Source organism: Dermacentor albipictus, chromosome 7 (assembly GCF_038994185.2).
Source record: "Dermacentor albipictus isolate Rhodes 1998 colony chromosome 7, USDA_Dalb.pri_finalv2, whole genome shotgun sequence".
NCBI lineage: Eukaryota > Metazoa > Arthropoda > Arachnida > Ixodida > Ixodidae > Dermacentor > Dermacentor albipictus.
Window position 1 is genome coordinate 114177695 of NC_091827.1, and position 26035 is coordinate 114203729.

Sequence of the window (26035 nt, forward strand, 5' to 3'; positions counted from 1 at the left end):
GGGCGCCTAATAAAAGAATTGATGGTAGAATACAAGTAAAATTTAACAACTACATGTACCTCATTAAACAGGTCAAACAACGAAAGTTTCTGGGAATACATTTCAGTGAAGAATTGTCATGGAATACACATGTAAATTCCCTTTGCGGTGAATTATAAAAAACATCGGTATAATCTATAAAATTGCTCACCTGATCCCTCTATGGCTGAAAAAACAACTGTATAATACACTTATTTATTCAAAGCTTTGCTACGGTATATTGGTTTGGGGTACAACCACAAGAACAAATTACACGAAATTGATTACCTTACAAAAAAGAGTTATCCGTTTATATGCAAATTACTATGGCCGTTTTTCAGATATAAGAACCGGTCCACTATTCCAAAAATATGATATTCTGCGTGCGGACAGGATATATTATATGCAAATTCTTCTGGAAATCCGAAAAAGAAATCCAAGCGCTCAATGTAGTGAATGTAACCTCTCCGGATACTCCTTGCGACACAGCTCACGACACACACCAAAAGCAAGGACCAATTACGGAAAACAAACATTTCTCTATCAGTCCACAAAAATAATGAACAGTTCCAGTGCATCTGTATCCTTAAACACTTCTTTACAGACATTTAAAAAAAGAATAAGAGATTGGTTAGATAAGGAAGACATATATTTTAAAATTGAATGAATGCGTGTAATGAAATGAAAAATGTTTCTGCCATGAATTACATATTTTTTCTTTTCAGGATTCACATATTTCATTTAATATCTATTGTTGGCTTTTGTATTAACACAAATATGTTTGCATCCACGTATTGTTCTCATTGTTTTATTACTTTTGGCACACAATTATGATGTTCTTCTTTTTTTGCGCATGTTGTTGCTCTATATTGCTCCATAATTTAGCTGACGTTTATTTCATGTATAATTGTACAATTTTAGCATACCATTAGCATCTCAAATACTTACTTGCACTTAGCCGTTGTTGTACATTTTACCCTATATTTGAAGGATCGAATCACCATGAACATTGCTACCATGAATTTTCACAATAACCAAAGCTGTTGTAACGTGCAAAATTGTGCATATGTGTGTGACCTGCTGTCAAACCTGTCGTTCGCAGGGGCTGAGACCTTTGTCAGGCTTTATGCCTTTAGTCTCAGTCTACCCTCGTTTGAATGAACGAATAAAATTCAATTCAATTCAATAAGCCTCTTCAAGGGGAGTACGGTAGCACAATTAAAAGACGGGACAAAAGAAGACACATAGGGACACACACAGCGCTGTGTGTGTCTCTATGTGTCTTCTTTTGTCCCGTCTTTTAATTGCGCTACCGTACTCCCCTTGAAGATGCATTACCAACAAGCCCACATCGCACCCCTCGTAAGCATAAGCCCTTGTCGGAACTCGCCGAACTCGGTGGCGATATGATGGACGTCGCTCCAGCAGTCATCAAAGTTGTCTGTAGCTCTCCACTTCCTGAAGCGGATTCCCTTTGAGAAACAGTAAAGGAGCTCGCTTCTCAAGTCGCCGACTTGCATCATGAATTGCGCAACACTCGCAACTTCAATGACCAATCCTATCAAACTCACCAGCCTCTCCCGCTACCTTCTGTGCAACGACCATTTCAACAACCTGGGCACACTTTTCCATCACAAGGCCTATGCTACTACCGCCAACATTGTTGTGCCATGGCTCGTTGATGTGTGTCACCCTGTTCGTGGCACACAGGAAACACTCAGGCCGGTTGTCAATAACAGTGGCGGGAGATCATGGCCATAGGTCAAGCCGCCTTATTCATACAGTTGAAACCCACAATAACAATATCCCGCGACTGCAAATTTCTCACAACAACGAAATATTTTCGTATCCCCGGCAGGCAAACGCCATGGAATAAATGCATTTTGCACCTCTTGACAATGAAATGTAACTGTACTACAATCCCGCATCAATGAGATTTGCCGGAACGTAACCCCGCATATTACCTACTCGGGCAAGGATAGCAGGCTCTAAAATGTGCTCATACAATTGCATTGCACTAAAATTGCGAGAAATATCACCACACTACATTTGTGTGGGCGCTGCCATTTTCGTTACAAAAACAATGAAGCGTCGGAAGCGATCGCATGCACTGAAAACACGTCATGGCCGCCTTCTTGTTTGTTGACCACCTGTTTGAAGCGGCAGCATCTTGCTACCGGCATGTGATGACAGTTTTTGCTCACCTAGTGCAGTGCGTGATGTGCACTTCGGCGAGAAAAATGCAGCAAAAATAAGAAAATCCACATCCCACAGACGTGAAATAGCTTATGGCGCTTGAGATGGCGGTCGCAGCATGGAGTACCATGCATCGGGCCATGATTGAGTGATCATCCAGGAATAGGTATTCCTTGCTTAAGGGGGGAGGCTACACTTGAATTACAACTTTTTTATTTGTGGACAGGGCCGGTATTTTGTAGCGATGCCTTTTCCGATTCAATGCTTTTTCAGGCTTTTCGCGCTTGGCCAGTGGTCAGAGCGACGGTCTGCCCAGATTATCAACGGGATCAGGCGGCCGTGTGTGGTGGATGATAAGAATAGAATGGAATAAGGCATAAGGCATCGCTACAAAATAGCGGCCCAGATCTCAACGAAATTTTGACACATTGTGCATTTTAATATGCAGATTCTAAAAATATAATTAATTTTGCCATAAGATAAGTAGTTTCTGATATACTCTAAATGCATTGTATAAGCTGAGTCCTTTGTTTGGAGGAAAATTAGCTTCTAAACAGAAAACCCTAACACAGTAATTTGAGTATAAAGACTATCTAGGATGTTCAGGGAGTGCCATAAGGTATTACTCAATGTTCTAGGCTAATCTGAGCAAGAGTTAGAGCTCATCAAAGTTGTGAGAAAAAAATGCCATCTTGACATGTCAAGCATGTGACCCACTTCAAAAACTTTTTGAGAAGAGTGCTGCTTTGAAAAGGTGCATATTGCTTACTGCATACATTTATCTTTCTGGCAAAAAAAAATTATGTTGATAGCTGAAATAGGACAGAAGCTATTTTACCTCCAAAACTGGGAGTCTGTCGGAATTGTTGTTTTGAGAAATCAAGGAAAAACATTCTGCAACATTTTTATTGAGAAAATACCAATATCATCTCAAGGAAATTCACCAGGGGCATAATCTGGATACATCCTATCTTTTTGCCGCTTTTTGGCCAGCTTCCTTGCGCTCAAAGAGGCTTCTCGCTTCTTGCTGGAGTTAGCACTTCGAAGGTCCGGCGCTCTGGACGTTTTCCGGCGCTCGCTGCGCGCTCGCTACTTTCTTCAGTCGTGAAGGAAACGGTGCCTGCACGATCTGTGCCAACACGCGTGGCGTGGGCGGACGAAGTGTTGACGCTATAAGCGCCAGTTTGCAGCTCGGAACTCGATCCGGTAGAATGTCCCGGCAGACCAGCAACCGGCAACCGGCAACTCCGCGAGTATGACAGGCCTAGCCGCCTTCCGTCGCGCATTGCACAGCCGCTTGACGCGTAGTAGCGTTGAGACGACAATCTTTTCCAGCCATCCGGGCAGCGAAATGAGCATCTTATCAAACGTCGCGAAGCAAGCGGCTGAACAAACGTAGACAGCGGCGCGATGAAACCAGAGATAAACAAACGTAGCGAGACGCGAGAGCGGTCGAGCGCGCGCCGACGAGCACCGGACCAATGGGAGCGAGGCGCGCGGGGGTGTGCGCGCTTTGGCCAATCGGCGGCACGGACGCATCCTCCAGAAATGACGCGATAGCGTCGGTTTCCCTTCACCGACGCCATTTTGAACTGGTGCAAAATGCGCACAAAGAAAACAGCTTCAAAACAAGCGCAAGATGGCGGCCATCGGCCACAGCGTTCGCAAATGGTGACGGCGCGAAGTTTGAACATTTTTGACCAAATTTTGCTGATTTCGCGTTCACCCTGGCCCCTTTAAGCGCGATTTTTTATTATTTTCCGGTTAAATTTAGCTTCTAGATTTCGCGGAGGGATTCTTGAATGTATAAACGTAGCGAAAATGCACTTTTCCGAAAATCGACTTTTTTGTGATTTTTTGCCGTTTCAAGACCCGCGTCCCCCCTTAAAAATGCTGGTTTTGGTGCCACCCGACAAGCATCACGTGCGGATTTGGTGCTGGACGTAGATTTGTGCAAAGAGGCCGTAATCTTGATCGACTGCCTTCAGGTATACGAGATACGATAACTCTCACGCTCGGCGCCAGAAGCGTCGGCACCTATGGGCGACAGCATGCGCTGCAGAAATGTTGCTGCATGCGTGGAGCGCTATTGCTCCCCGGCAGTGCTGTCACTACAGATTGACACATGCGGCGTACTTAGTACTGCCGGCAATGCAGTTCTATATCCTCATGGAATTTTGACAGTAAATTTTCATTCTGCGACGCATTACCTATCTGTGCTATATCGTTTTGCAGCAATGAAATTGTCACGAAGCAAATTTTTTCGCATTCCTCACCAATTTCGTTATTGCGAGGTTCAACTGTATGACCTACCGAACCAGAGAACTGCGTTTGTTGGTAGACACGGGTGTAGAGATCAGTATAATTCCTGCGTGAAAAGCTGAGCGGCGTCTTCACGCAAGGTCAACCCCCCTACAAGCTCTTCCGTCATCGCAACTTATGGACGGAAGTCTCTTACCCTTGATCTCCGTCTTAAGAGAAGGTTGCCAAGGCTATTTTGGATAGCAGACATCCACTGTCAGATCTTAGGGGCACATTTCTTGAGCCATTTTCATCTGCTCGAGGACATGAGCCGCTGTCGCCTGTGGATAACTTTACGAGTCTGTCAGTCAATGGTTTTCTGTCGCACGCTACTGCTCTCAACCCTACTTTCATTAAACTGACTACCTCATCATATGCAGATCCACTTAAAAACTTTCCGAAGATTACTACACAGCCTACGATGCATAAAGCCCCTTAATACACTGTAACCCATCATATTGTTACCATAGGTCCGCCCGCTCACTAGCGCCCCCGCCGACTCGGTCCTGATAAACTTCGAGTTGCTCGCAATGAATTCGAGCATATGTTGTAACTAAAGATCATTCAACCGTCATGAAGCTCGTGGTCTTCAACACTACACATGGTGCCTAAGAAGAACAATGATTGGCAGCCCTGTGGTGATTATTTGACCGCATTCAGTGCACTTGTTCCCAACCGATACCCGCTACATAATATTCAGGATTGTGTTGCCTATTTAACTGGCACAACAATATATTTGAAAATCGATCTTGGGAAAGCTTATCACGTGTTCGCTGTTGAGCCAGCCGACATTATAAAGACGACTGGTGGGGTACGGCTGAAGAGAAGGAAGAAGAGTTAGAAATGACGAAGCAGATCAAGTGAAGGGACGTACAAATAAAATCCTGTGCTTTTAACTGTGCTTTGTGGTTCCATGATATGATTTCCCAGTGCCAACGTTCGCGATCAAGAACACGATAAATAGCCAAATACAGTGACGCTTCTTTTCAACCGGTTCCTATGTTCCTAGAAGACGCAATTTTTCCGCACTAACATTCAGCACATCGCCAAAGTGTGATCGTATGATACGCTCTCCGGCCGCTAGATCCCGTGTGAGCAAGAAAAGACACGAGGCACGCAAGAATGAGAGCAGTAGGCAGCTGCCATAGCAGCTTCTCTGCAGTACTCGCCCATCCATGTCATGTGAAAATGCCAGCACGTGCTCAGTTTTCTCTTCCACTATCAACAAATCTCGTTGCAGATTGTCACACGTCAAATACACAGATCTCGCCCCCAACCCTTATGCGACAAGTTTCTTCAACTTAGTATTGTGCATTGTTGGGCAAGTTCACCTATCTGTTTCACAACACATACACCGTAGTGCTGTTGGAAACATACTGCACGCTTTTAATAGGCAATAAGCCGAATGCACTGCCATGCCCTGGTGCAAGCAACCCGAAGTAAGCTTCATGTTTTGCTCTGGCGGCATCATATTCCAGCATCGCGCACCAGCTCAATTGCGTTTGTTTCTCTTTGCCATCTTAAAACACTACGCAATAGTAAAATAGCAGAGCACACAGTCATCTAGGGCCACAACGATTCTCACCGAGTGGGCACGCAAAAATTCCCGCTAAAATGCCCACCCGAAAAAGGTGACGACCCCGGCCGAATTTGCAAAGTGCAAACGTAAGCTTGCGAAGCCACAAAAACGACAATGTGCGTCTCATGCAAGCTCAAGCCTCTCCAGCTTGGCGCGCATCGCATTGGCATTTCGTGCTGCAACGCTTCGCGCTATTTAGATGTCAACTACAGTTGAGTCTGCCAAATTCTTTTTTGTGACTTCGGGTCGTAGGTTTTCCCGATCAGCACATTCTTTTTTCACATTTTTTATCCAGAACGTACGAATTAGGCTCTACTGTATTGGTAAATCACATTTCTGTAATACCAGAAATAGTATCAGTCTTACCATAAGCAAAGCCTAGGTATGCCAGAAAAGATGGGAAAAAAGGCTTCAAGTTTCTGCAAAAGCTTCCCCTGACATGAAATTTGGACAGCATCTGCTCAAGACCATCGAATAGTTTTGAGATAATAAAGGATTACACTGCATTGTAAAGGAGCCGAAGGCTCAAATTAGCGAGTTTACCAGACTTGGCTACAGCCTCCAAGAAAATCACTCGGACTGCAAAAAAGAAAACTGAGATATGATCTTCCAGCTCTGACCGCTGGGCATCTGCAGCACACACACGAGCTCCGGCCAACCCATGATGTGGGTTGTAGCTTCCCTACCAGCTGGCAAGAGGTGCCCCACGCATGTGAAAAGTACTCTGAAATCCACGGCATCTTGCTGATGTCTGATGTCTCAGCACTGCTGTACGGGCTTAAAGTTTATACAAGAAAACTTTACCCCTTCTTTTTTTTTGTTTGCTATAACCTAACTTTTTTTCGTTACAAATCGAGTCAAAAATATTCAACTCAACTAAAAGCTTTGTGCTGCTGCAACTAATGCAAAGTCAACCGAAAATGGTGCAATTTGTTTGTAGGACAATTAGTATTATAAAACACAAGACATACTGTTCTGAGTCAGTTATCCTGCGCATGTCAAAGATGCTGAGCTGTATAGCGGGCAGGAGAAGGACGAAGTGTCTATTGCCCGTCACCTTTATTGAACCGCTTCTGACCAAAAAAAATGTAAATAAACGCCCTTCTTAGCAGATCTCCCAGTAACAATATCGTTATTTCCTCCCTTAAGCTACATTACATTGCAACTCTGAATAAACTTGACGAGTGTTAACTGCACCATTTTTTCATTAGACAACCACAATTCACAATATTGAATTATTGTTGAATTTAGATATACAGTTGCTTTTATTGCTCTCAGTGCAATTGCTAGTTCCTGCAAGTTTGCATGCTCAACTCGCCTCATCTTCTGGTGACTTGATTTTCTCCTCTATTACTGTTCTATTTTCTATGATGTACAGTGTATTACATGGTTGAGATTCCAATGAACTCTGGTCCCAAAATGAGTTCTGATTAAGTTGTTTATTGAGTGGAACGTTATCTACACTTGGTTGTTTGTTTATGCTCTGCTTATTTGGCTGAGGTGCATGTTATATTTTTAAACTGTCAGCCACCTTGTAATTGCTTAAGTGTGAACGGTACAACAAAAAAAAAAGAAGACAATGTTCATGATCAACTGTAAGGGGCGCTTTCAACTAATTTTACTGCACAGTAGGTACTTACTGTCATTTCCATGTTCAACACAAATTTTGTAATCGCGCACCTTCAATAAATTCCACGGCTAAAGTCCATTTTGTTACGTGCTAAAAAAATTTGGCGACATGAACAGCCTTTCCCATTGGTGCAGACCACAACTGCTGGCATTAATGTGGTGAGCATGTCAGAATGCATGTTTTTTTGCTGTTGCAGCCAGTTCGTGGCGTTGCAACCAACACTACTTGTTGCAAAATAAATTGACACTGTTTCCTGTCCTGTCCTTTCTTCACATAAGTTTGCCTCTTTTACACCATAACGACATTCTGACAGGTAGTTGACCTGCTGCTAACGTGCACCTAAATCTAAGTACACAGGTATTTTCGCATTTCGCCCCCATAGAAATGCGGCCGCCGCGGCCGGGATTCAATCCCACGACCTCGTGCTCAGCAGCCCAATACCATAGACACTGAGCAACCATGGCAGGTACTAGCACTAAAAAGTAGACGTTGTATATATGAAAAATAAAACATTCATTTATACCTCTAAACAGCATGTCAAGCGTTAGGCATGCTGAAATAGTCAGAAATCTGCACTTGCGTTCACGGGAGTTTCAAGTTCACAACTTCGATGTCCAGCTGCTGCGCGAACACTAGCAGCAATAACTTAGTGTGCAATGAGCGACTCAATCGACGACTGTGCACTACGCGGGGACATCGGGGTCAGTGTCAAAGACGGATCATTGTCAATCTCATCGCCCCCGTCGCACAACGCCATTGTCTGTAGCAACGATTGCCCTGTTAGAGATCTCTTTGCATGACGAGGCAGCTCTACTCGCACTCAGAAATCCCACCATGGAAACACCACCTGTTTCATCGTCAGTAGTGATGTATTCTCAGAGCTCGGTAATGTCAGCGGCTTCCACCGTGTTGGTTCCACCATTATAGCAGGTTTCGCCCTGGCACACGAAACCCACCTTTTCCATTGATCGGATGGCCGCTGAATGCAGTCCACATGATCGCGGTGCTCCTGCATGGGTTCATACTCCGAGTCTTACAAAATTTTCAGCTTTGCCTCAAGCGACACAACATTGTGCTTTGTCGGTGCCATCTTCTATTAACTGGGCCATCCACTGCTGCCTCTGCAGCGCATTCCTGCACTTGCTGAGAAGGGGGCAAAGGGTGGGCACCGCTTCACTTGCCACCTTTTTTTTTTTTCACTCTCTCCTCTTGCGTAGCACGATCCAGGGTGACGCAGACGCGAAGCAGCTGGTGGCATCTTGTGGCGCGCTACGCCAACTAGCGATGCTCTCCATGGCTTTCGCAATCAGCGTGCGGGCAGGACGCACTGCGCAGTTAATGGGAGCAGATACAAACTCGCATAGGCAAATGTATTGCCCCATTTCGGCATCGCTAGGGGGAACTTAGCAATGCAAATTTCACGATTATTGTGCATGGCAAACACTATCCAGAAGACAAAATTTTGATTGTTATATCCGATATGCAGTAAATGACGTATCATCATATATGTTTTTTTTTTGATAGCCCTGATATACAAGTTGACTCTCTTAAGTCGACTCATCGCTTTAACCGATATATCTTTATATGCATACCTGTCAACCTGGCAAGATAAAAAATCTGGAGATATTTATTCACGCCAAGGGGAGGGGAGGGGAGCTTCGTTCAAATTTTCAGGCAGTGCTCTCCTTTGGCAGGGACCTTGCACTAGCACACTTTGCCGACTTCAAAAATTTGTCGGAGTAGCTTTGCTCAAAACATGGTCCGACCGAAGGCCCTTTCATTAGCAGGTGTTGGAGTGTTGTGTTGCACATCGATGAGCGGAATTCAGTGCTAGTTTTTCGCACCGTGTGAAAAATGCTCTCACACTCAGCGTAGCTATACGGTATCACGAGTAAATCCAGCATCACCTTAGCAACTCGGTGAGACATGTTTTCCATTAGTGTTTTTCATTTCTCCAGCCATAGACCACTGCACATCCCACTTTTCTTCATTCAGAATGCCCTCTGGAAGAATGTACGCCTGTAGTGTGGCAAACTCAGCTTCGAGAGCAAGAAACGAAGACTCGAGAGCGATGCCTGTGAAATATTTCAGGTTGGCCACCTCAGCGTTCTGCAGAGTTGCGTTTCAGAGTTGCATCCAGATCCATAACGCTTTACCTCGTCGCATTTCAGAAACATTTTCAGCAGAAGAGGCCCCAACGTGGTCGCCGACACTAAGGGGTAGGTCGTGTTCGACGAGGAATCCCGTAACCAGGCACTCCACACATGACACTGTCGTCACAGTTGTTCTGGAGAAAGTTCACTATGTTGTCTTGCTGCTCAGCGGTGCGAACATAGCTTTGATGCTTCGCCGTGGAAATGTGCACTTTCAATCGCCTTTGCCACCGTGAAACACGCTGACATCACATCCGCACGTTGTACAAAATGCAAAATGTTCGCCTTTTCTTGATGTCAGAAAGCACAGAAATTCAGAAGTATAAGATCGCAAAAACTTCTGCGAATACCTTTTCTTGGGCTTTGATAGCGACATGGCATCAAGCACACGAGGATTGTAACTTTACACGGTACACCGCACACAAACGGCCTAGCCAACACTAATCCATACGCACAAGCAGCAGCAACAATGCACCATGGAGGAAGGCATACATCAAATGCAAGAGCTACATTGGCTCTGGCTTTGGTCGGCTTATTAGGCACCGTAGTCGGCTGCTTAGTCGATGATAGCAATGGTGCTAGTGCAGCCGTTGTTGGTGATGCTGACGATCACGATGTGGCTGTGGATTCCACGGTGACGTTTCGCAGGAAGCATTATTGCGCAAACAGAGAGCTCTTTTTGGAAGATATAAGACTGATCATACAATCGGAAAGTTCAGTAAAAAATCTGGAGTCTCCCGGGTGAATCGGGAGGGTTGGCAGGTATGTATATGTGGTACTGCTATAAGTGGACTGTACCATAGCACAAATGGGGCTCCAGGGCGTGCACAAGTGAAGGCTGCGTCGGCACCATTTCGACCACACGGTTCAGTCCTGTGTAATGGCGGCACCTCGTCAAAATTGTGGGAAAAAAAGTGCGGCCCTTACATGAGTCTACACCAAGGAGGTTTAAAAGAAATTGCTGGAGTGGAAGCTACCATAGCTTCTTACCAGGCGTAGTGAAGCCAACGCTTACCCTTCACCTCTGAAATAGAGCCTTGTAGGGTGACGTTCTCTTATAGATTAAGCAATTTGGCTCAGTTATTGTAATGCTAGGCTAATTAGAAAATAAAAGCTGGTTGTTCCCAATGAAAATAGTGACTTCATCTGAGTATTGATAATGTTATCTCTAATAAAATATGCCAGCATGTTCGGGTTACATAACTGAAACCAGTAATACAGATACATGTAGATAAGTATCTGTCTGGTAAAATAGGCCAAGATTAACTTGTGGGAAGTGTGAGCAAAGCACTTCTTCACCATAAGCTAATGTTTTATCATGCCACTCCTAAGATGGCTGTGGTGTGGCTTCACCTTCGGGACATCATTCCCACTCCAGCAATTATTTTTGAGACCTCCTTGGTCGATACGGTAATTTTAGTTATAGCCCCCAGGTGATGGAAATTTCAGACACAACGAATATCTTATAGTATGACCCAGTGGCATTCGTATCATCCAAATTCTGATCTCACCATCCACTACGAGGCACTGCCCACACTGGCAAAGCAGGGAGCACCAAACTCACCCAATTCCCCCAGGGTGCCCTGGTCAAGCAGCATCCCATTGAGCAGGTTGTTTGCACGCTCTATGGTGCACACTGCCAGGTCCACAGCAGAGAGGCCCCCCGGTGGTCTCCGCTGGCCTAGGAAGCCACCCACACGCACACCACAGCCTCCGAACAGCTCCTGCACGGTTGATTCACAGCATCACACTGTGCCAAACAAGTACCAAAGCAACACTCACAGAGGCTACAAGAGGCGCTGTCGTGGAGTGCTCCCGGCTAATTAGGACCACCTGGAGTTCCTTGAAGTGCACCCAAGGCATCGCAATACACGAGCAGTCATGCCTTGCACCCACTTGGCCACGATCAGAAGCCGAACCCCAAACCTTACGCTCACCAACGGAATGTGGCTATTGAGCCATTGTCACATGTTTGTCTAAAGATGTATTGTGAAGTTTTTATAGAGTATTTTTCCTACACGACGACACGCCAGTCCACACACCACCAACTCGGGAGCAGCGAGCAAGTGATTTGTCAGCCAGCTCTTGCAAGTGATAGCAAAACAAAATAGGCTTGGAAGGAAAAAAGATGCAGTTTCGCTCGAACGGCGAAGCATCAATTACAATGGAAAATTAGCAGACAGCCATGCGAAATGAGCATAGTACTTTTATCGGCCGTATCAACTTATAAGAATTCACTTGCTAACTAAATAAGCGTGGTGTCAGCATGCACAGCAAGCACGAACACATCACACTGGATGACTGCGGACACTCGCTGTCAAAATGTGAGGAAATGTGGCAGCAACAGTTAGCGAAGGGACATTCGTGCTATCTATCACAAGCACCGAGGACCCATAGGACGCACAAAGCTACAAGCCACCGATGTACGTAGAACTCCGCCCCCAACACTGAGTGCTCTCAAGGTACGGCCGTGCAACCCGCAGCCGCCACGTGCACAGTTGCAGCCGGAGGGAACGCCGCCTCCCCTCGCCCCAGCGCCTTGCAATGTTGGGTGCCTCGTGCGCAAGAGAAGACGGCGCGTTTCCACTTCGCATTCATCCCTTTCCCACTAGCGAGATTGAGTCGCGATCGTCGGCGCCCCACGAACGCTTTCACTCGCACATACAAAGTAGGGCGCACGGTGATGGTGTTGTCGCCCTTGGACTTTATACAGAACCTCACGGCGACGGCAGAAATGCACTTGGAGTGTCCACATAACTGCTATCGCAATAAAACAATGCCTATCATCTGGTTTTGAACCAGCGACCTGTATTTTTAAGAACTGGCGCTCCAGCTAACCACACCTCCTCTGTATCGACATTAGGCATCATTTCTATAATGCAAGCAAAAGTGGACATGACACTGAAATCAGGAAAAAATAAGTGCAGACGAGTGTGTTCACTGCATCCCACCTTGCTCATGGTAGCGGAACAGGTCAAGAACTGACATACAGCGAAAACTCATTGATATTCATATTCCTATCTGTTGCATTTTCTCGGCTGCTACACCACATTTTTGGAGTCCCGACCTAAATCCCATTGACTCCCATGTATTATGTTCCAATTTGATACATCACCTTTCTGTAATACAGTCAAAGCCACTTATAACAATATATAAGTGCCACGAAAATTCCATTGTTATAACCGCTAATTGTTAGAACTGGGTAGCGTGAAAAAAAATCAAAATGGGGCATGGCACAGCAGTCCAAAAATATACTATAATGGTGGGGAGGCTAGTTCTCAGACCAGCACCGGGCGACATTTATTTTGGGGCCTGAAAGGGTCTTAAGTTGCAGAATCGCCATCTCTCTCTAGTCAGCTTTACTGCAAAAGAGCTGTGTTATGCTGTGAAGCATATCCAGAATAGAAAGAAGCCACTGTCACAGAACACTGTGTGTGTGCCTTAATTATACATGAGTGCACGTGCCATTGCCGGTGTCAGTACAAGCGCGAAGACATGTAATAACTGTACTGGCAGACATTCAGACCCATTTCTGAGTTGGCTGTGGTGATTTGCACCCTTGCTTACTGTAAAGCTTTTTTTCCACGGTCCATTAAGAAACATTATTACAAGCCACCTCCTTAAACTAACGATGAAGACGACCATGGATGGGACGTTGCGCGTGTTCAGCTATCTTGACCATTCCTGTAAACAGTCTGTTTATAAATTGTGCTTCCCTTTCACCTATTTGACACCCCGTCACTCATTGGTGGAGCTACAGGGTACTGTCGCCACACGATGGAGTTCCGAAGCGTTCGGCGCTGCGGTGCAACCACCACAGCAGACCAGTCAGAATGTCGTCTGTGCCGCGAACCACAAGTGTTTTAGCCCACCCTCTAAACCCTGGCACGTTCAACAGGACCGATGACACCGACGTTGAGGAGTGGCTGACACAATAAGAATGGGTGAACAATCACAATCTCTGGAGCCTGACGGTCATGATAGTAGCCAATGCGGTCTTTTACCTGAGTGGAACGGCGAAGTTGGGGTAGGACAATCATGAGGCCGAAGATGGGAGCTGGGATACATTTAAGCAAAAGCTCTGTGACATGTTGGGTAAGGCCTCCAGTCAAAAAATCGCTGTGAAGAAACAGCTGCAAACTCGAGTTCAATCGTCCACCTGTCGTACATACAGGATGTGCTGGCGCTGTGCTATAAAGCTGATGGCGACATGCCAGAGTCTGACAAGGTTGGCCACGTCCTGAAAGGGATAGCGGATGACACATTCAATCCGCTCATGTGCAGAAATTGTGCGACCGTCAATGCCATGATCAAGGAGTGCCAGCACTTCGAGCAGGCCAAGAGCCGCCTTATTGAGCGACTATATGCGCGGCTTCCCAACACCACTGCGACGTCTTCATGTGCAAAGTGCCTGCCATCTCAGCTTTCACTACCTTCGGCCGAATTAACAAGGACTGTCCGTTGCAAAATCAAAGCGATGGCTTCAGCTAGCCTCTTTGCCAAGTCTAATGCCGACGACTTGAACACACCAGCGGTTGCACTCGTCCAAGCCATTATGCAACACAAATTCGTGAATTTGGAAGTTCCCGTTGCTTGTGCCGTGGACAGCCATATGTCCACATTTGGGACCCCGACATCATTTCCTCATTATCAAAGGTGATTGGGTGATTATCAAGCTGATTGGAGAACGGAAGACGATCGACCTACCTATCTGATTTAACTGCCGCCATGTCAGGCGCATTGCTCGCTACTTAACTGCTGGTCACTCCCGCAACGCACTCCATCTTTTGCCCATGCTTGCCGCCTTGATCACGGCCCTTTTGAGCCACCATCTGCGGCACACCCATACAATCCTGACGCTGCCACAACATGGTCCAGCCGCTCACCATCACTTAGAGGTCACCAACCCCAAGCTCCCTGCCACCTCACCGCACTATGTCACCAAGCAACTGTGGCTCGTTCACTTCAGAAGCCTAGATGATGCAGCACCCGGAGGTAAAGCTGCATCAACGACTCTGCCCCAAAACTCTCTAGTTAATCTGCCGACTTGGCTTTGTATGCTGGTCATTGACGCTGATGGCGCGATTATCTCTGCCCTTGTTGACACCGAGGTTCATATTTCTGTCATGAGCTCTGGTCTTCGTTGTCGCCTCAAGAAGGTAGTCACCAGTGGTGTAGCCAGAAATTTCGTATGGGGGGGGCTCACATTGCAGCTCGGCCTCCTCTTTATAGAATTTATCGAGGGATCGAATACATTAATGATAACTGCAATGCCATTGCAAAAGATGCTGCAAACGGATTTTTGAACGCTATGCAGTCTCAAGACACATAAAATATATATTTTTTTCATAAAAGAATATACTAGCATGTCTCAAAGATTGTGCCCGAAATAATTTATATCAATGCTTCCATGTTTTCTGTCTCTTTAATAAGTAAATAAAGTATCACACGAACTTTATAACTACATCAGTTTGAAACTGGCAAAGTAGTTTGACGTCCTGGTCCCCGTGTCCCGGACCAGGACGCATTTTTCTTCAACTATGAGGCTCTTCTTTCGAGGAACCCGTATGGGTTTCCTTTGTAGCAATTGCTACGAACGGGTGGATGTCTGATTTTCCCTTTATTCATGGCAAAGTAGTGCATGCCACTGATATAAAAAATGAGAAGGCCGTGAAATGAACAAGTTGAGGACAAATATTTTATAGAAACTTTGTTAACCTCCCTGTCTTTCTCTCATTTGCATTTTTCTTCCTCTGTCATTCAAAAACCTTGTTTACATTTTTGTGCATATGCAACGACCCGGGAAAAATCTCAATGACGCTATCTTTTGTTACAATGTATTGTCCAGGAGCAGCTGTCACTGGTCGTGTATTGTGAGTATAACTGCACCAAAATTATAGTCACAACAAAGAGCACATATAGAAAGCAGGAGTTCTGCAAAATCTACAAGGCCGAGTCAAATGAAAGTGAGCTAATGCGAATATATGACAAACGGGGTACTTAATTCAAAAGTAGTCTCCATGGGCATTTAGACATTTGTCCCACTGACTAACGAGTCGTGTGATTCTCGCCTGATAAAACTCCTTGGGTTGCTGTTTCAGAAAGACTAACTGACTTTTTCAAGTCATCGTCCGACACGAATCTAATTCTCTTGAACTTTTTTTCAAATGCTCCAAAATGTGGAAGTTGCAAGGCGACAGGTCTGGGCTGTATGGCGGATGTTGCAACGTTTCCCACTTGAACCTTGCCGGTTTTGTATTAAGCACATCACCGACGTGGGGACAGGCATTGTCATGGAGCAAGATGACCACATTCCTCAATTTTCTACATCGTTTGTTTTTGATTGCAACATGCAGCTGATCCAACGTTTCACAATATCGGAAGCAATTGATATTCTCTCCAGGTTTAGCAAATTTGATCAATAATGGCCTCTGAAGATTGAAAAAAGGTCAACACCTTTCCGGCAGAAACGACTGCCTTTGCTTTCCTTGCAGTGGTGAATTCAAATGTTTCCACTGTAAGCTTTGTCATCGTGTTTCAGGCTCGTAGTAATGGCACCATGATTCGTCCCCACACACAATTGCAGACAAAAAGTCATCACCGTCATTGCGATATCGGATCAGATGAGTCAAGGCAGCGCCAAACCTCTCCGTCTTCTGGCGGTGGTTAAAAATGTTGGGTGACCATTGAGTACACAAGAGCCGATAACCGAAATGTTCGTGAATTATGGCGTGAACGGAACCGTGACTGATGTTCACACGCTCTGCCAGTTCAGCGATGCTTATCCTCCGTTCTTGTATCATCGACCCACCAGCCTTTGCAAATTTTGTTGGGGCTGACTGCACGGTGGCTTTGGCCCAGTCTTGGATCGTCTTTGAAACTTTCACGTCCTTCTTTGAACCATTTGCTCCAACGCTTCACAGTGGCCAATGAAATGCAACATTCAACGTACACGGCAGCAATACGGCGAGTAATTTCTTTTTAGGAAACACCTTCAGCTGTCAGAAACGTCACCGCACCACGCTGCTCAACTTCTGGAGCGTGCATTACGTCACGCAATCATGTTCAACCTCGTGTTAGATCCCACCAGTCACTCCAGTTCATCCTTCGTTTGTACCACAACCAGTTCGCCACATGATGCCTTTGTCAGAATGATACCTGCTGACCTTTCTCCTGCTCAAGCTACCAACCTTTGCCATCTCCTGGAGTCATACCATCCCATTTTTATTCTTTGAGCAAAACATCTGTTGTCCAGCATTGAATTGACTCAGGGGACGTGACCCCTACCCGCCACTGTCCCTATCATGTCTCCTTCGCTGAACGTAGGGTGACCCAAGGTGAAGTTGACAAAATGCTCACAAAAGGCATTATCGAAACTTCTTCCAGTCCATGGGCACCTCCTGTGGTGCTAGCCAAAGAAAAAGACGGCAGCAGGCGCTTTTGTGTTGATTGCCGACATTTGAACAACATCCCACGTAAGGATATTTACCACGGCCCCGAATCGATGATGCTTTGGACTGCCTCCACGGAGCCACATATTCCTCCTCCATCGAGCTGCGCTCTGGATACTGACAGATTACTGTTGATGCCACAGACCGCGAGAAGACTGTTTGTCGCACCAGATGCACTTTGCCAGTGTCAAGGTTATGCCTATTGGATTGTGTAATGCCCCTGCAACCTTCGAGCGAATGATGGATTCTCTCCTTAGGGGCTATGGGTGGTCTACTTATCTTCGCTATACAGATGATGTGGTTGTCTTTTTGCCTACTTCTGAAAACTACCTGACCCACCTGTCAGCCAATCTCAATGTGTTTTGCTGCACTGGCTTGCAACTTAACTCCTCTAAGTGCCATTTCGCTCGGCCTCACATCACCATTCTTGGTCATCTAGTAATGTCCAACCTCACCCAGACAAGGTGCGTGCCGACCAAACTTTCCTGTTTGTCGCTCAGTCAGAGATGTCCGGAGCTTTGTTGGATTGTGCTCTTACTTCCGTCGCGTTGTCAAAAATTTTGCCAACATTGCCAAGCCATTTACTGACCTACCCAAGGTGGACATCTCGTTTACTAGGGGTTATGACCAAGCAACCGCATTCCCAACCCTAGTCAGTTCACTTACATCACTGCCTATTTGGGCACATTTTGACCTTTCGGCATCTACAAAAGTTTCCAAACCCGCTAGTGGCCATGGCATAGGTGCAGTCCTCGCCCAACGACGTAACGACCGGGAATGTGTAATTGCTTTCGCCAGCCACCTTCTCTTGTCATCAGAGCGGATTTTTTCGATAACTGAGCGCGAATGCTTCACTTTATTCTGGGCTGTGGCAAAATTCCGCCCTTACTTATTATATGGCCACAAGCTTTCTGTCGTCATGGGCCACCACGGCCTTTGCTGGCTCTCGTCCCTGAAGGATCCTACAGGAAGGCTTGGTCGCTGGGCTTTATGGTTACAGAAGTACACCTCTGACGTTCTATACAAGTGTGGCCGGATGCACCAAAATGTTGACTGTTTATCCCGCTACTGTGTCGACCCTCTTGATGCCACCGAGCGTGACGGCTATTTCAGATCTGGCCAACATCTGCAATCAACAGAAAAGCGACGACACATTACGATCTATAATAGGTGGCCTCCATTCTTGTGAGCCCAGCCCATTGCTCCATCGCTCCGTTTAAGCTTCCCGACGATATTCTTTACTGTCATAGTACCACTCCCGACAGCCTGAAGCTTCTGCTTGTTCTCCTCAAGCAACTTCGTACTACTGTTCTCAAGGAACTCCACGATGCCCCAACCGTTGGCCATCTTCGAGTAACCCACACATACGGTCACGTGCGGCGTCAGCTTTTCCGACCTGGTCTGTACCTATCTGTTCGATGCTACGTTGCTACGTGTGACCTTTGCCAGTGATACAAACGGCCCTCAGCGTTACCTGCGGGCCTTCTACAGCCCATTGACATACCCTTGGAGCCATTCTACCGCATTGGTCTCGACCTCCTTGGCCCATTCCCTACGTCTACTTCAAGGAACAAGCGGGTTGTAGCTGCGACCGACTAGTACGCTACGTGGTATGCCATCACACAAGCTTTACCGACCAGGTGCACCACTGCTGTCACCGATTTCCTACTTCATGATATTGTCCTTCATCATGGCACCCCTAGGCAACTGCTCACAGACTGAGGCCACTACTTCTCGTCCAAATTTGTTGATGACCTCCTTCGTTCCTGTTCTGTGGAGCACAAGCTCACTACTGCATACCACCTACAAGCCAACAGGCTCACCGAGAGGCTGAACCGCATGTTAACCAATATGTTGGCGATGTACATGTCTGATGATCATACATACTTTGTCATACTTTGCCATACATCACATTTGCGTTCAGCTCATCCCATCACGACACCACCAATTTTTCACCATTTCACCTACTGCTTGGCCACCACACAGCATTGCTTTATGACACATTACTCCCTGCTGTCAAACAACATAGCACAGAGTATGCCCCGCGATGCTGCCATGCGAGCCCAACTGGCACGTCAGACCACTCATGAGCGGCTATCTGACTTGAAATTGTTTCAGAAGGACCACTATGATTACAACCACTAACACCTCTGCTTTTCTCCTGGATCTCTTGTACTTCTCTGGACTCCATCTCATCGTGTAAGTCATTCCAAAAAACTTTTGTCACGTTACACCGGATCTTACAGGGTTTTACGGCAATTGAGTGACATTACCCGAGATCGCGCCACTGGACAGTTCTTTACCATCTACGTTGTCCTCTTGTGATGTCGTGCACACATCCCGATTGAAGCCATACTTTTCCAACGCCTCCTTGGACTAATGACGAAGATGACAATGACCGGGACGTTGCGCGTGTTCAGCCATCTTGGCCATCCCGGTACTGCATATAGTCTGTTTATAAATCGTGCTTCACTTTTATCTGTCTGACCCCCCATCACAATATTAATGGGGTTCTATTGCACTGCTCTGTGTTTATTAAATACTAATACTTTCCAAGTACATAATGCCATGATAAATTTCTACACATGCATCAGCCTCGCATGATATTCTGTTACACGTGGTGTCCAAATCACAACCCCCAACAACGACCCCTTCTAAGTGACAAACTGAGCTAGAAGGCCATGCCTTTGTGTACAGTAAAACCTCGTAAATTCAACCCCCCTTAATGCAGAAGATCAGATCATTCGGACTAGTCCTCTGGTCCCGGCAGGCGTATGCAATATTTAATGACATCAAACTTTGGTTTATTTAGGTGTATTTTGCCGCACACCAGTTCATTCAGACAAACCTAGGAGCGCGGCGTAAAAGTGCAAAGGCGACACTAGTGTCCAACCAAAAACGAAGCAGCAGAGTCCTCATTGCCATTCATCAGCGGAAAACAACAGGAACGCCAGAATGGTTCGCGTTTATTTGTCCTTATAGCCCTTATCCTTTGCATTTGATGGTGCACATTACACCACGTTGGGTGCATTCCTTGTGAACTGTGTAGTCGCCATTTGTGATCATGCCGATAGTGACCACAATAGCGCCTGCAGTGGTAGTGCCTAAAGGCCGTTTCATTTCGACTCTACGCATGTTGGCTGCGTGCCTTTCAGAACCGCTTAGCAACCATTCGTGATCGCAGCGATTGTGACTGTGGTTTGATCTACAGTGGTGGAGGCAAGCAGTAGTTTCAGTTTGACTGCGAGCATGTTAGGTGCATGCCTTCAGAACTGCATGGTCAGCATTCGCGATCAAAGCACCGATGACAACCACAGTTTCGTTGGCAGCTGATGCAGCAAGCAGTAGTTTCGTTTTGACTCGGAGCGCGTTGGCTGTGTGCCTTCAGAAATGCGTAGTCACCATCCATCCATGATTGCATCGATGGCAAGCGCACTTTCATTCGCAGCAGATGCGGTGAGCAATAGTTTCGTTTTGACTCAGTGCAATCCATAGGCGATACCACAGCCCACATGCTGGCATCAAATTTGCCACCTACATTGTGATAGACGGACAATTTGTTGCTGACCAGCTCACTGGCAATATAATAATCAGGATGGGCGCACGGTAGTGAAACGCACATCTTAAATGAAGACAAGGACGTCGCAAGGTCTTTGCCGTTGCGAGTGCTAATCAGTCACGAGAATACTAGAATTTCAGCTTGCCGACTGCTCTTGTGCAAAATAGAAACAGGATTTGCCAACTCATTCGGTAAAAGAAACCGTGTAGGTGTATTAAGCATTTGGGCATTGTTCTCTCGGTACCCTCGATAAATTGACATTCAGTCAATTTGAACATTTCTTTCGGTCCCATGAAATCCGAATTACCAAGGTTTTACTTACTGGAGGCAACAAAAGGTATTACAGAAGCTGAAAATACATCATGGCCGCAATGTTTTGGACACCACTTATTAATACAGTGTGGTGCACCATAATCTCAGAGGCCATGCTTTTGGCACACTAATATATTGAGTTGCCCTCAGACAACCAATGTGCAGTGTATGACCAGAAATGGAAAGCAAAAGCAGAGTTCTTTATTCCACAGTAAATTAAGGTGTGCAATATGTGAATGGTAAGAAAGGCAAAAAAAGTCATAGTTTTGCCCAAAAGGTGTGGCATCGATTGCAATAGTAATTAGTGGACAGCTATACGAAGTAAGGATAGTAGTTTTATCAGCCACATAAATTTGTAAACATAGGCATACTAACTAAATTATTAGCATGGTGTCACACATGCACAAGAAAACATGAACACATCTGAGCCAACGACCGTGGAAACTCTCTGTCAGAAAGCTGGACTAAGGAAGCGCGGCACCAGAAGCAAGCCAATTGACCTCTGTGCTGCGTCTCGCATCAATGCGAACTAAGCCGCGAAAACACAGCGTGTGGCGGACTTTGTCTCCGTCGCAGATGGCTTTCAAGATAGCGCAGCTCGGGCACGCGCAAGCAGCTGCGCAGCAGCCACCAGAGTAGAGTGCGTCCCCCCTTTCTCCGCTCCCTCCGGAGCCATGCGCTCGAAGGAAGACAGCGCACTTCCTCCCCACTTTTGCGTCCAGGAGACTGAGCCGTCATTGCCGGCTCACCCTCACCTGCTTTGACTCGCACATACAACATACAGCACACGGCAACAAGTTTATCGCCCTTGGACTTTATACGGAACCTCACAGCGACGACAGAAATGCACCTCATGTGTCCATATACTTGCAGCCACAAAAAAACTAAGACCTCTATTGGCAACAGTTCACCAGGCTAACAATACAAAACAGTGGGCAGACAAAGGAATTGGTTAGGGTAACTCTGGTGTACTTTTAACACCAGCTATTGTACTGGAACAAAATTATGCCTTAACAGGAGTGAGACGCCTTAACAGTTTAACAACAAAGCTGATCATTCATAACAAGTTTATCGCCCTTGGACTTTATACGGAACCTCACAGCGACGACAGAAATGCACCTCATGTGTCCATATACTTGCTGCCACAAAAAAACTAAGATCTCTATTGGCAACAGCTCACCAGGCTAACAATACAAAACAGTGGGCAGACAAAGGAATTGGTTAGGGCAACTCTGGTGTACTCTAACACCAGCTATTGTACTGGAACAAACCTCACAGCGATGACAGAAATGCACCTCATGTGTCCATATACTTGCTGCCACAAAAAAACTAAGACCTCTATTGGCAACAGCTCACCAGGCTAACCATACAAAACAGTGGGCAGACAAAGGAATTGGTTAGGGTAACTCTGGTGTACTTTTAACACCAGCTATTGTACTGGAACAAAATTATGCCTTAACAGGAGTGAGACGCCTTAACAGTTTAACAACAAAGCTGATCATTCATATAACACATTACAAGTGCCAAGAATGGAGTATGAAAATCTCAAGTAGATAGGACATCCCTGAGCATGTTCTGTCTAGCGAGTGTTCCAGTGTGGTGATACTTATTTCTGGCAATACGTCGCGTAAATGACTTGAACAGGTCATCCAGCCTTTCAAGTAAACGGGTGATCAACACTTACGGCCAGCACTAGCTCCTTCTCACGGGCGAGCGACACGAATGGGAGCACGAGGAAGGCCTTGGTCCTTGTTTCGAGGATGCGCTTCAGCATCAAGATTTCGGCCACCAGCGTCTTGCCTGAGTGCAAAGAGAAAGGGAAGGCACTGAAGCCCCACACAGCCAGCACAGTTCAAAGCAGTTCATCTGCTTTGTCCTGCATTATACGAGCCGATTGGGAAAGGCTTCCCTCGAAAGCCCCAATCTATTCTTTCTGAACATCACAACACGAATGATAAATGACCACAAGCAGTGTAGAAAGATGGGATGAAAGACACAGAAGGGATGGTGCTGCTCTTCTGCTCTTTTCATTATGGAACCCAAGATAAATACCAGTTGTCCCAATTAAATGTATCCAAGAAGTAAAAAGTAATTAAGTGCTTTACAGGAATAGGCCCACTGAATTTTTATGGCCTTTGATTATGTTAATGGTGAGATAGTTTCATTCCATGCAATTATGTAATTAAGTTTAATTAGCTAACTTTAACTTAACTGTACTTGCAAAACGTGTGAAGGATATCAGGAAAATTGATAACAGTGTTTAAAGCTACCTATGCTTTCTGTGGTCTTTTTTTTTTCAAAAACAAAAAATTGGAAGCCTGCAAGAAAGAAAGAAAGAAAGAAAGACAATGTGTCAACAATTGTAATGGTCTCAAACGCAAACCTTTGACTGGACCTCCCTTCATTTGTGCAAGTCTATACTGAAGATGCCACTTGCATAGGTGGCGAAATGTTTGTACCCTTTTGTAGTTAATTTGTTAGATGAAGTCTGAGTAAACCATTCTTTCAGTCATTAATACACCCCGCTTTTGGAACAATTTTGCAAACCCCGAGTGTGGTATAGAAACGATTTTGCTTGCCGCGTCCGTCAGAATGCAGCCGATGCAGCTGAGAAATGGACACATGACCTCCTCATCAACAGCAGAAAGCTATGTATAGCCATTAAGCCCAGCATGACAGTTGATTTATTCACACTCTTAAATGTACTTAAAAAAAGAGAAAGCATGGCAAAAGGGAACGAAACTGCTGCAAAGGCACCCATAAGATTTTATCCAACTGCTGCAAAGTTATTTTAGCACTGATCACAGACGTTTCATATCTTGTGGCACTGAGAGCCACATTATGGAATGGTCAAACATGTGTAGCATTTCAGAATTGCCACAGCCACACTCTTGGTTGGAAAATTTGATAATGCTCTAGAAAGGACACTCAGTAGCACGACATGGAATCATGCATAGTCAGCTGTGCTCACTGCTTTCATTGGCAATTATTACTACTACTAAATTCCTTATTACTTCAACATCAGAATGGCTCACATATGTTCAGGATCAATCTTGAGCCTAGATGCTTAGCAAACAATGACAACACACTGTTTGTGTAATAGTCAAACCTCAAAGCCATGTGCTACCAGACTGTGCTGAAATCTCACACAAAGAACCATCGTTTCCAGATGGGGCAAAAAATATGTCGGCACTACAGTGCTCAGATATTGAGCATGCAGTGAGATCAGCATATGATCTATGCAAAACACTTTTACGTTTGCCAAGCCCAAACATGGTGAGGGGCACTGTGCTACAGCTGAAGCACATTTCTTTCCCTAACGCTTTGGTCAAAACATGGGCCATACAAAAGATACGGTGGAGCCCATCTCAAGATGACTGTAGATGGTAATGCATTTAGCATTGAATCAACGTACAGTCCAGCCAACTTATAACGGCCCCACTTAAGACGAACGCTCGCTTATCACGAACAAGTCCGGCATGACCGTCAAAATATACATTAGGGCTATGGCGCTCGGTCTCAGCTACAACGAACACTGTGAGCCTAGCCGATCGGCGACAGCGAACGCCTTGGTGTCGCGGACCACTTTCCATGAGCTGGCCCCGACCTGGGTGGAGCCACCGGATTGATCTCCGCTCAGGACCTAAATAAAGTTCTAACTCACTCACTTCCACGTGGTGAGAGCCGCTGACCCTGCGCTGTGCACGCTTCGAGAATCAGCTTTCCCGCAGTGTCTTGCCAGAGGCACGGAAAAGCGGCGATGAGATCGCCGCAAAAACGAAAAAAAAAAAGAAAATGCTGGCCCAGCACGCATGAGCCATGTGAACACGCAAGTCGAAGGGAAGCCCGAAAGTGACAGCTCATTCGCCACGGGACCCCCACTCGCCATCGTCGACGTCAGCGCAGCGGCGAAGTTTTCCACCAATTAACAACGTACCACGTGATCACATGCTTTCATACCCCCTCTTCTGTTCCCCCCCTCCTTAAAGCGGCTCCGCTGTGCCTCACATGACTGCACGACTGTCTTTTTCTTGCTTGTGGTTGTGCTGGTTATGCTAGCGTTGTCGGCATGGTGTCCTGCTCCCAATGTGCCTCTGCAGGTCTTGTTGTACTCGGCGGTCAAAGTGATCAAAGCGGCGTGGATAGAAGTGACAACCAAATGCATCCGGAATTCTTTTCGCAAAGCCGGCTTTGCTGACGCACCTGAAACGGGCATTGAAGACACGCAACAAAGATAGCCTGACGACGACTTGTGGCGACGCATTGTTAACGCTAACCTGGCTGGCTGCGATCTTGATTGGCAAGATTTTGTTGATGTAGACGAAGCTGCTGAAGTTGCAGAGTCATTTTGCGACGAGACCGCCATCCGGGAAGTGCGGGCATCAAGCAACGCCGAAGCATCGGATGACGACAGCGATCCATCGGAGCCAGCACCCGTAAGCGCGACCACAGCAGTGAGCCATACTGAGGCACTTAGAAATCTTGTGTACTTTAAGGCCTTGGGTGACGAACACATCGCAGCTTTGATCGAGCTTGAAACCGCCGTCACTGGATGTGCTCTGAAGAGCCAGACAACGATCACCAATTTTTTTCCTTCATAAATTTCTGTCTTGATGTGAATTTTTGTGTGTGGCCCACATATCACGAACTTCTGGATACAACAAACGAATTCCGCGTGACGCTCAGGTTCGTTATAAGCGGGCTTAACTGTAGCGACACAACATATTGCCACTATCAAAACAAGTAATGTACAAGACGTGTACAGCAGAGGGATTCCTCTTTTACGCTTCCATAAGAACACTCGGCACTATTTAGCGCTGCTGCCACAAAGCCTGT

General features: G+C 46.0%; 1 protein-coding gene across 4 annotated transcripts in view; it reads right to left on the bottom strand.

Annotated features, from left to right (window-relative positions):
* Nucleotides 1-26035, bottom strand: part of PolQ (DNA polymerase theta) — a 241147-nt gene that overhangs the window by 189926 nt on the left and 25186 nt on the right. For 3 of the 4 annotated variants that reach the window (XM_070522614.1, XM_070522613.1, XM_065438974.2), the window contains 2 exons: nt 22884-22999; nt 11442-11601 (listed from right to left, as the gene is read on the bottom strand). In XM_070522614.1, coding sequence (XP_070378715.1) covers nt 11442-11601; nt 22884-22999 — 276 coding nt within the window. Of the gene's footprint in view, nt 1-11441; nt 11602-22883; nt 23000-26035 lie in introns of those variants that run through there. The other variant, XM_065438973.1, reaches the window with a different exon arrangement.